This window comes from Acanthopagrus latus, chromosome 5 (genome assembly GCF_904848185.1).
Source record: "Acanthopagrus latus isolate v.2019 chromosome 5, fAcaLat1.1, whole genome shotgun sequence".
Classification (NCBI taxonomy): domain Eukaryota; kingdom Metazoa; phylum Chordata; class Actinopteri; order Spariformes; family Sparidae; genus Acanthopagrus; species Acanthopagrus latus.
Window position 1 is genome coordinate 16,845,740 of NC_051043.1, and position 12,021 is coordinate 16,857,760.

Below are 12,021 nucleotides of genomic sequence, written 5' to 3' on the forward strand. Positions count from 1 at the left end.
GCACTGGACGACCTGAGAAAAAGACTCAACAATCAAAACTTTCTCTCTCCAGGAGGTTACACTTTGTTGCTTTAAACGTGAATGGGAAACAGTCACACGGTTCCTGCCTGATGATCTCAGGGGACAGCAGCTCAGATACGTAATCTGGGGCCAGGCCATAAAAGGCTTTAAGAGTAAAAAGCGAAATCTTAAAATAAAAGAAATCAAGTCATTAAAATTTGAGTAATGTGCACTCTTTCCCTGTTTTTTTGTAAGGAGTCTGGCTGTCATATTTTAAATTTGTATTTGAGAATATTCCCAGAGGAGCTCCTCATCAGAGAGCTCATGAGCCCTGAGTGCTCACGTTCATAAGGATAGCTCCCTCTAACCCCTCGTCTCTGCCTGTATTCAGATACCCAGAGGTCCTTGGAACCAGCCTCAGAGCTGCGGGTTAACGTCTTCAATCTTACCGTAAGATTTGCCGTTGATGGAGCACTTGTTGAAGATCATGATGTTCTGGGTGAGCGTCCCTGTTTTGTCGCTGAAGATGTACTTGATTTGGCCCAGCTCCTCGTTCAGTGTGGTGGTACGCGCCTCGGCGGGGGTGTCTTTCCGTGCGTAGTACATCTTCCTGTCCCATTCGATGTAGAAGCTGTTCCCCAGCCGGATGATCTCCACACTGCCGACAGATGTAGGTACAGCAATTGACAAGAAGCAGATATAAGCTCATATACCGCCCGCATTTTGTTTCCATTTAAGCTAATAGCCCTTCATCGCCCGTTCTTACCTAACATAGAGAGAGATGGGCACCACAGTGTTGAGGATGATGACGTAGGACCAGAATGTGAGGAAGGCGGAGAAGCCGGCAGCGTTGTCATCTTGTCTGGGCAGGAAAACTGTGAAGTGTGAGCCTTCGTTCAGCTCCCAGACGTAGTTTCCTATTGCCAAGATGATGCACATGAAGGCCAGGAAGGCAAAAATCTGAATGGAAAGGATGTAAGAAAAGGTGAGCTAATACAGAAAAGGGACAACATTCTCAAGAATGACTGAAAGCTGCAGATAAAGGTGGGATACTGGTGCGGAGAGAGAGAGAGGTGTGGTGATGTATACACTGTAGGTCTATCCGATTATTTTCCAATCCACAGGTCCGTATAGAACACTAGACCCGCAAATCTAGTATATCTTATATCTCGTATACCTTATATCTCGATCTGGTCTAAATAAAACACAGCGTTTCAGACAGAGGGGGGATAAAGAGCTGAAGCTCTGGACAGATTGAGAAAACTGATGGAGGTTGAATAATGGACTGAGAGGTGAATAATTTGAGAACTCACACAAATGACTAGGAAATTCATCAGACGGTCTATACTGGTCCTCTTGAATGTGGTCTTTCCACAGTTTTGCATCAGCTTCGTCTCTGGACCTGATGAGGAGTAACAGAAACATGTTGACCTCAAAAGATCTCATATCAAATCTGTGAATTGGTTTTTCGCATCCCTCCCTCAAGGTTAACAAGGTTGACAGTTTCCACTAATTCCCCATTAATTCGTGTCCTTCCCACCTCCGAACAGCACCAGTCCAAAGCACCACTCCGTGTTCCTCAGGGTGCAGCCACGCAGCAGGATCTTCTCGTTGTCCAGCGGGTATTTCTGACCGGCGTAGGTTAGCGTTCCCGTGAAGCGGTCCAGGCGGTTGTTGGGGGGTTCGCAGAGTACCTCGCCTTGAGGGAGAGGGAGGTGACATGGCAGGTTTGAGGTCGTGCTCACAATGACAAACAACCATTAAAGCATTTTATAAAAAACTGATTTTCATTAGTGAAAGCGGAGTGCCTTTGTGTTGCTTTCAACCTATTCATCATACTGTTCCTGGGTTTGACAGGGAGATGGTTATAGTACCACATAGAATATACTTAAAACAGCGGATGATGCGTTTGTGTGCTGAGGGAAAAAAAACACAGCCTTGTCTCTATGACACAAAAGTCACTCTACGATCAACATTGCCCCTTTGTGGTTTACTATCTGTTTTTTTTCTTTATTTGCTATCAGAACATCTGAGCAAGGAGGGTGTTGGTGCATGACATGAGACACAAATGTGGTGAATGTTATCGCCTGGGCCAGGAAAAAGAAAAAGATCAATGGTGAGATCAAAAGCACCTTTCTGAGAAAGTGCTAGGGCGGCTGCCTGCTGCTGCAGAGGCTTGCTCCTCATTGGAAACAATTCAAAAATTGTTGCTTCAATGTGCAAAGCGCTAGACACAGTAATATTTGTGACTGCGCAGCTTCTCCAGGCAAAGGCACCAACTGCATCACTGCGTGCGAATGTCTGCATACGGCGCATGCTGCTAATTTTAGAAACCAACAGTTTTCCTCTAGTTTGTCTTCTTACCGTTGAAATCTGCCAGTTTTTCGATATCGTCTCCCAGGTCTCCTGTCACGGTCAGAGCCTGTCTCACCTTCAAGTTGGTCTCTCTGAGGGGGAGACAAGAGAGAAAGTGAAGAAAACACAGGAATAGACACAATGAGAGGAAGGCAGAGAAAGTGGTGAGGAGGAAGGGGAGAGGGAGGAAACAGACAACATCGAGGAAGAGTAGATGAGCAGGGAGGATTAGGGATGAGATGGAGGAGGAATTACAGTGTGCTCACCTGTTGATGCTCTATTTCTACGTTAAACAAGCTCACATCAATGTTACACAAAAACAGAGACTAACCCATCCAGTTCTGCTGTCTCGATGTACACCAGGTTGAGAGGTTCACTGCTGGAGAGCAACAGGAGGTCCGCCTGAAATCACAGAGGGATTCATCACTGTTGTCAGAATGCGGCCATCAGAATGGGATAAAATATATATTAAACATGAGGGCTGTTGGGGAATGCAGAATAAAATGGAAGAAGAAGATTATATGTTCCACTGGTTTACTCACGGTGACAAACTGGTTGTTTTCCAGCTTGATGATGTCTCCGACCTGGACGTCCATCCATTTCTCGCTCCGCAGTCTGAGAACAGGAAACGGGCTGGTGATGGATGTTCGGACTGTGTGTGTGTGTGTGTGTGTGTGTGTGTGGAGACTGGTTTGAATGTGACGTTCCAGGGAAAGGTATTCTTGTCCCTTTTCGTCGAGGACTGTCAGGAAATAAACTGCCTGAGGGTCCAAAAATAAGCGTTGGACACCAAGGTCATCCTAATTTTAGCCATTTTCCTTCACTGCATGTTCCTGCCAGTTTCCTGTATTATCTGTCTGCCAATGTGAAAGTTTTTTAAGGCTTGGCAGGAATACAAATATTTGATGCCTTTTAGCGTTTTCCATTACATGTTTTCCAGTTTCCAGGCTGGCAGTAGTTCAAATGAGAGCAGTAGACATTGTTTATTTTAGCGTTCATAGCTAAATGTTAATGACTGTCCATGAGTATTCATTTATTTATTTATTTATTTTACATTTTGTCTTCTTTGCTCAAGTTACCGCACTTCCTAGCCCCATCCTATTTTCAATTACTGTAATGAAAAATAAAATTGAACCCTCCATCAGCCATTTAAATGCCAAACCTGCATTTCTGCAGGTAACAATACTCACATCCACAGTCTTTGCTGCTGGAAAATCTGCTTCATTCAATGTTCAGAAAATGTATTCACATTAAACGCACGTTGTTTTTAAGCTTTTCAAACAAACTGAGACATCGAGTCATCAGGAAGAAAACAGACTCTTCCTGCCATTCTGCAGCTGCTTCCCGCGGCGCCCTAAACAAGTGGGCACAGAGCATCTTGAAGTGGTTACCCAGGAGGGAAGACACAGAAATTCATGTAAATATTTCTATCCAGTGCACCATAAATATCTGAAAACAGAGTTGGCGCCTAGAGTGGAAAACATATCCCAAATATTCAGGGTAAAGTTGGGGACTACTCACAGTGTTATGTAGACTAAAGGCTCATCCACAACTCATAACTTGTTGACATTGTGCAGTTTTTTTTGTTTTACTGCCTGTACAGAAAAGCTGAGGCAATTAACTGATTGAACAGAATTCATTGATTGATTCTTCAACATTTTTCAATCAGTAACTGTTTCCATTGCATTTCAACATCACTTCAGAGGGGGTTGTAGTCGTAATTGAGGAGACTGAGCTCATGCACTCAGTATTGTTTCTTGAAATTTGGGGACTATACACTCATATACACTCATATCACAAACAGGCACAGATTGCACATGATTCTGGTGTGTTTCAGATACAAAATCTATTTTCCTATATTCTATATCTATTTCCAATTTTGTCCTTGCCTCGTCACCCAATAATGCATTCTTTCACATTTGCATGACTTTCAATTCTTCTGTTTGTCGACAAACTCACAGGATAATTTGGACCTAACTTGTATCTTTATTGCATATTCCTGTATTTCCTTGTTTTCAAAAGATCCTTCTAGTACAGCCAAAGGAAGCAGCTGCAGGATGGTCAGGAGTGCTTGTTTTGCGTCCTGTTGACCGGGCGTCTGCTATTTCAAATATGTGAGCAATGCTTGATTTGCTCATGAGACCTGATGCCATTATTGAACCCTTGACACAACCAAATACTTTTTTTTCTCCTGATAGTTCTTCGTAATAATGCTACAGGGCCCCTGAGAAGGCTTCTCGAGGACCATCAACACATCCAGAAGTGATGGTGCGTCTGCAAATACGCTCATACTCATCCTTTGGATACCTGAGCACAGGTGTATTTCCCATCACACATAGCAAATGAACAAACTTGCATCCACACACACATTAACTTACTTTCTATCGATAAGGACTTGAACTTTTCTGTTGTTGACTTGATTGTCACTCCGGTGGCGATTCTGGAAAGATAACACACACACACACACACTATGAAATAATGCTGTTTCATAGAAGTTTACAGGAAACTGAATTTCGACACTGAATCGCTGATGAGCTCTGATGTAAAATCTTGTGAAAGTTTTGTGTCAACAACAGGCGTATGCAAATAAAGAGCTGCCGACGCATGTGAGGAAATACGCAGTCTAATATAGTTTCGTAATATCGTACGGGAACTTTCAATCGAGATTTCATTGAAGATTTCAGCTTAATTAGATCCTTCTGGAAACTTCAACTGCCCTTCTAACAACTAATTATACTCCACCATGATGACACCTCCTTTGTGTTTTTGTTTCAGGTGAAGTCCCTGATCACTATTTATTACTGTGAGTGAGACACAGAGGCGACTACAGAGACAGACAGGGCTGACGGGTGGTTTCCCTTTTGTTATTGCCCAAACAACTTTGATGGACAAGTTAGGCTTCATCCTTACACAATTTACTAAAAGTGTTTTAATCATCACCATTGCACAGGTCAGCTATTCAGAGTTAGCTAGTAAGTAATTTTTCCCATAAAAGAAGCTCTTGCACTTATTTCTGTTTGGGGTTTCAAGGCTGTAAAGGCATTTCCAGAGACAGATAGTTGATTGTTGATTCTTAAACAAATTTTGATTTCTTTGAAATCTGGTTGACTAGTGCTGTTTCCGAGCACATCAACTATCCTGGCTCGTATGGCTTGGTGTGGCCAGGATTTTACATTTCCACCACAACTGGGCTGCCCGCTAGAAAGTGAGTCTTAAACCAATGATGCTCTTGTCCCGATCCCTGCAGTAGTATCGAAGAATCACTGCTAACAAAGTGGCTCCGCTTAATCAGTTACAAACACATTTCATATACCCTAACTTCTTCACAATAAAAACACCCTGCTATTTAGTAATTTAAAGGCTTTTACTATGACACCAATATGAAGCCACCAAATGAGATTGGTCATTGGTCTCAAACAGGGAGAGTCCAAAATTCCCCAAAATATCATCATAATTAAAAGTGCAATATTTAAAAATTGCCGACCTGCTAAATTCATATTCGTATTCATTCATACTCATAAAAAATTTATAGCATATCACGTTAGAGAGTACCTGCTAACTGCTGCTACCTGTTGATGCCTCTAGCTATTTAGCTCAGTTAGCAATGCAGCTGGAAGTCTGTACTTGGAGCTCAAAGCATTGATCTAATGATGGTTTTTACAGCGCTAGCAAGGGAGAATTGGACTGGAACTGGCTGGGGCTAGCTGGTTAGCCTGCTATCCCCGTAACACAACATATAGACAAAGCTGTAATCTCTTTAAATTGTGTTGGTACTTTTCTTTTTATGTTTTTAAACTAAAATCTGAACAAAAACATCAAAAACACAATACATATCTACTGAATTGGAACATTGATACAACTCGGAGGGGCGGTGGCTGGTAAACATTGCAATAACATTGCAAACAGTTATTTCAGAGTTGTTCTGCAAGGTCATCTGCCTCGCCATACATGGTCAGGTTGGAGTTGCTGTGTACGTGCTAAGATCAAATCAAGCCTGAAAACGATGACTTCACTATAGGAACAGATGGGTACCGGCAGCCTGGACTGTTCAAGATTTCCCAAACAAAAAGCCTCTTGTTCTTTCTCCTGGAGCTAATATTTAACCCATGACAACATTAACTTCCTCTCGGTGGTTTGGCATTAGGTGATAGGGTGCCACACACACGTACAGAAATGTTTGGTTGACCTTGACAGCTGAGACGTAATTTTCCTTTCTTTGCCTCGGAGGAAGTTTTTGTCCTGTTTCGGTTCCCGCACAGCAATGACAGTAAAAGAAATCATTTTGACGACTGAAAACCAAAAAAGGTCAGCTGTGATGAGGGCGTGGGACTCGATAGAGGGGAATTTTTGTTCTTGCTTAATCAACCTCCTCCGCCATATGACGCCCTTTTTCATCAGTAATGCAGAAATACGTCACAACATTTTCACACACTGCACTGGTGACACCGTCTACTGATCAATCATTTAACAACAAGGGCCCAATCCTTTTAATCGCAAAGTGAATGAAGTGTGAGGTTTCTATTTGCCAAGAAGCTCCCTGAAAGAATGGAAGAGAAACGTTAGCCTGAGGTCAAACGAGGTCAAAGTCTGCTTGGATCAACATCAAGCGGTGACAGAGTCGTCGCTGCGACCTTAATTTGACACTGAGCAGACTGTTTGTGCCAGCGAACAAATGTGCGTTATGTTTGACAGAGAGCAAGGAAAATGATACCACGAGTTATGTGCAGTGAGTGTTTTGTATATGAGACTGCAGATGTTAGTGAAACTGTTTTTCCCAAAGTCAGAGAGTAAACGGTTATTATCAGCAGGATGAGATAAGCACACTAACCACTACCATGCCTGTGAGAAAAAGATTTGGGCCTTTAGGTTGTTTGTATTTTATGTGGTGATGGGGATCATTAAAACTACATATCACCAACTTTATTTAAGATTCTGTGGAAATTCCTCCCTGATTCATTATCTTATCTTCGCTTCACTCTCACATGACAGACAAGAGGAGTCAAGTCTACTAATTTTACTCATACCTACTGTAAATGACTAAGTTCTTTTTGTATCTTAAACCTTTAAAGGTGTGGTTTAGTTTGGGAGGCCACTTGGACATGGTTAGTTAAAGATCCTAGAAGAGATTCCTTTGAGATTCGTTAAACGTTTTAATCCAGTGGATGTCAAACTGAGAAGACAACATGATCTCATGGGATAGTTTGTAAATAGCACGCCGTTGTTAAGAACATTCAGTCTGTTACTACATTTTATGAGTTTTTGGACATGCAGGAAAGGATGAGGTCAAGTAGCCTTCCTCGTCATGGATGGGTCAAACAAACACAGGACTAAAATGCTGTTCTAAGGGCAGCGAAAACACAGAGAGATCAGTTATTTAATCACTGTCACAGACAATGAGCTCACAGACAGAGCGTGAAGCACCTCAACTTGTGATCACTTTGGATAATCCACGTCAGGGTTAACAATTACCATATTAAATATATCAGTGTTACTGCGTTTAAATCTCAAAATTCCAGCGCACTCATATTTCCTGGTTATAACAGTCTCGTCACAGGCTGTAAAGACTGCAAAGAGAAATCTGCAAAATAAAATCTGGTGCATGTAATGCATGACTTTTCTCTACCGGTATGTGTATTTTGAGGCTGAACTTAACTAATAGTTAGGACTAAAAATGTTTTCAAGTGCGCTCACAATATCATCAGTGGCATCCTTGAGAGCAGTGACTGACAGCACGAGAATCAGAGGCACGACTGTGGTGAACCAGGACAGGGAGGAGATCTGAGGAATCACCTGAAGGACACACACACACAAGAAAAACTGTTTAGTTTTGGATACAGCAGCTGCAGAAAACTGGTAACAGTGAGAGGACATAGAGTGGAAAACTGTGTGCATGACACAGAGGAATGTAAAGAAACTTCAGTACTGTCGAAATGAAGTAGAAGAACAGCACACAGTTGGAATGACGTGCAAATTTAGCCACTGATGTAAATGTACATGATGAAACCAAATAGGAATTTTTTTTAGCCATCGTCATGAAGTCTCAAACCCTGACAGAGTATGACGCATGGACAGGGCCCACTGACGTTGATTCATAGGCACTGGATAATATATATATATTAAAAAAAGCGTTGCACATCATTTATTTATTCATCAGCTGTCAGCAGAGCAGCTACTGCAGACGGCCTCGTGGTGCAACACAACTGTTTTGCACACGATGAGGCAATTTCCTGGGCTGGATATTACACTTCCTTAATCTCGTTGCGCTTGATTTGTCCACATCCTGTTTGGTTAACACACAGCTTCACTATGAGAGAGGACGGTTGTCTCGCTGAGGACGTGTCGCGCTCGACTCTGTGCTACTGTACGTTTGACTCACATGGATTCTCAGCAGTCTCATGACAGTTTCAGATGCTTCCGGAAATATTATGAATTGCTTAATTTCGCTTTGATCTAAAGATGATCTGCGTGATCTTCTTTGCAAATCAAAACATTTCTACATTTACCCTCTTAACACAACACAGTTAGTGTATGGAGGGCTTATGTGAGCTCGACGCAACTCTTAATCCAAGCCATCAATATATCAACTGATGAATTTTATGTTGCAGTTCCCCCACTATAATCTCCGATCCAACATAATTAAATTCAATACCTTTTAGTTAGGGGGTCCAGCAACGACATTATATTAAATCTGGACAAAGCAATGGAGGTAGAGCCCCAATTCTCCAACTTTTATTGGACCTAATGGCTAAAATTATGGGTGAAACGACTCATTTCGCAGGGGTTGTGATGCTCAAAAAAATGTTTCCACCGCTTTACAGGCGCTTATTTCACAACGTAAGCTTTTTGGGAAAAAGTAGTTTTGGGCCCCAGTGCATCACGTGAGGATGTAATTACATGGTTTGGCCACTACAAAAGCTGGATTCAAAGCCTGGCGCTGTTCCTGGGGGCTTGGCGTCCAGGAGTGGGAATGGAAGGGTATTCTGGGGCATTCATTTTTGAAAGAAAGAGCAGGCCTAGTAACTGTCACTGTCAGCGATCATCGGTCAGTCGCACATCATCAATCTACTATAAAGTACAAGTATACAGATGTAGAGAGAGAAGCTCTCTACAGAGGCAAAGCAGCGATTTGTTCTCGGATTAAAGTTAGTACATGCACCAGCAGCTGTGTGCTTGTTCGGTAACTGTCATGGTTTGTGGTTCAGTTAATTCCTGTATAATTTTGAAGTTCTATCCTTGTGTCTTGTTTCACTTTCCACTTCCTCCCTTCGTCTGTTTTCCCGCCCCTTTTCTGTGTTCACCTGTGTGCCATCAGTGAATCGCCCTCTGTGTATTTAAGCCCTCGTCTTCCCCTCTCTCTTTGTCAGCTCGTATAGTTCTGTTTTGCCCCAGTGTTCCTGATGAAACTGACTGTTTAGCTTGACCGCTAGTAAAATTAGCTAGACAGTTGGATGGTCGTCTCATCTGCATGTGTCCCGACATGCGTGCGCTGGTTTTCCTCACCTGGAGCACCAGCAGAAACAGGAAGTAGGCGTTAGCAATCCTCTGGAACTGCTCAAACAGGTTAAGAGGTAGGAAGGTGAAGGGGTTGTACTTGGAGGTCTTGATGGCGTTCGTCTGAAAGAGTTGTGAAGGGAAGGAGGACAATTAAAAGCCAAACAAGATTCAGTGTTACATCAGTGTGGGATTAAGACTGAAATACACAGGGTTGAGGGTTTCAAGAAAATGCAGCGATTCCTTGAATCAAATACACATATTGACCTTTTCCAAGAAACTTTAAGAGCTGCATCTCACTGGTTCACTCATGAGGTCATCCAGCCATTAAAAAGGGAAGCAAAACTTCTCGATCATGAGATTTGGTCAGAAGAAGAAGAAGAAGACAGAAGGATCATTTAGAGTATCTTCTGGGATATCTTGTCCTTAAAACACAACAACACGCTTTCTGAGAAAAACCTCCAGTGGGAAAATAAAGTCTGGTCCTCTAAAATGTTAGTTTAGTGTGTGCAGCATGTGTTATTCTTCGGACTACATTTACGTGAATCCATAAAACCTTTATGTTTTTTTTAAAAAATGGAAATCTGACTTTATGCATCCAGAATGGTAAGACAGATGCATGGTAGGTAATCAAATTCATGACTTGAACAGATATTTGCCTGTGTTTGTGGTCCTGTGGATACTCAAAGGCCAAACTGTCATAAAAAATGTACAGACAGACAGATGGTAGATATGGTGGAACAGAAGACAGAAGACAAAAGGCCTAATCAAATCGATCTGCAGGCAGAACAGATGCCATAAAACAGAGGCCTTCCTTAAACCAAATGGTCCAGGCTTATGGTGTCCTTATAGGATAAACAACCATACTAAATTTATAGGCTTCCTCCACTTCAGAAAATAAGACTTCACAATTTGTTTTTAAGCCTGAGTTATTCGGTGTGAAATTGCTAAATTAGCCACATTACAAGTAAACACATACGGCCTTAAAAAGGATAGTAGAAAAATACAAAAAGTGGATTTTGCACTCACGTTCCCTCTGAATAAGACAATTTAGTCATTAATCAAGTCATTAATCCTCCTCCCCTTTAATTTCTGCATTTGGCCTCCAGCTGTTGTATAACCAGAAAGTGTTGTAAAGCAGTTTTTGTCTTTTGATGGCACAATTATTGTATCTATTTAAACATTTGGATTGGATTTTATTTCGAAATAGGGTTCCACATGGCACACAGTGAGAGGCAACTTTTCAGACCGCTCCTTTTTCCCAACTTTTCAGTGTCGTCACCTTCACGATTTTTCAAGAAACCAATCATGTATTGAATGGGATGGAACTCGCCACCCTTCACCCCCAGTAACCAACACAATGGAGGACACCCTTGTTCTGGCTGTGTGTGTCTCTCCTGAGCTTTACCAGTCAGAAACTCTTACAACAGAGACCAAAAACAGTCAGTTTGCGTAAGGAGATTGTCTGCAGCCTGAAGGTTGCTGGAGAGCGTTGCGCTTTTATCACCCACAACGTATTATAATCGTATTATTAGCTGTGTGGTCAGCACTCTGTTCACACAGCGTTAGCTAATGCTAACTAAAACTAACTACATTTCCCCTCTCATTGCACAAGCAAAGAATTGCACACATCTCTGGGTTACAGCTTTGCTAATCTGTTGTAATATTTGTTCATTAAACCCGTGAGTAGGTCTCAGGATTTGTGAAGGATCCTTGGGGGTTCTTCTGCAGATGTCTGACTTTATGAGAGTGTAATCTGGTGGGAGGCTTTCGCTCTCTGCCAGGTGGATCTTATCAGGAGGCTGAAAGTTCTGGCCAGCCGGACGGTGACTCCGAGTTTCCCTCAATCACTGGATCTCCTTACTAACAACACCGTCCACAGAGCACAGATTCTGTTCTGAATGTAAATGTTTAAATACACAAGCAGGGGCAATTCATCTTTGCACCATTTTTGGAATTTTCCATTAGTTTTATCTCTTCAGAGTTGTGTGGAGGGGGATTTTTAACAAGAAGTATAATAAATAAGAGTGAGGGAACAAAATAAAATGAATCATTTTTCCGTTCAATTCCATCTTTTCCATTTCATGTTTTTTTTTAGGTGTTCTTTATCACTGATTGAGATTGAGATGCAATATAACTGTGTCTTTGTATGTAGGTGTACAAAACTTACATATG

The 12,021-nt window shown here is 42.0% G+C and overlaps 1 protein-coding gene across 1 annotated transcript in view; it reads right to left on the reverse strand.

Moving 5' to 3' along the window:
• LOC119019481 (phospholipid-transporting ATPase ID-like) overlaps positions 1 to 12,021 on the reverse strand; it is a 35,517-nt gene that overhangs the window by 11,348 nt on the left and 12,148 nt on the right. The window contains exons 4-13 of the mRNA XM_037098115.1: positions 9,856 to 9,969; positions 8,047 to 8,145; positions 4,734 to 4,795; positions 2,898 to 2,970; positions 2,687 to 2,757; positions 2,365 to 2,447; positions 1,541 to 1,699; positions 1,314 to 1,402; positions 767 to 960; positions 450 to 658 (exon numbers count right to left, since the gene is read on the reverse strand). Coding sequence (XP_036954010.1) covers positions 450 to 658; positions 767 to 960; positions 1,314 to 1,402; positions 1,541 to 1,699; positions 2,365 to 2,447; positions 2,687 to 2,757; positions 2,898 to 2,970; positions 4,734 to 4,795; positions 8,047 to 8,145; positions 9,856 to 9,969 — 1,153 coding nt within the window. The remainder of the gene's footprint in view (positions 1 to 449; positions 659 to 766; positions 961 to 1,313; positions 1,403 to 1,540; positions 1,700 to 2,364; positions 2,448 to 2,686; positions 2,758 to 2,897; positions 2,971 to 4,733; positions 4,796 to 8,046; positions 8,146 to 9,855; positions 9,970 to 12,021) is intronic.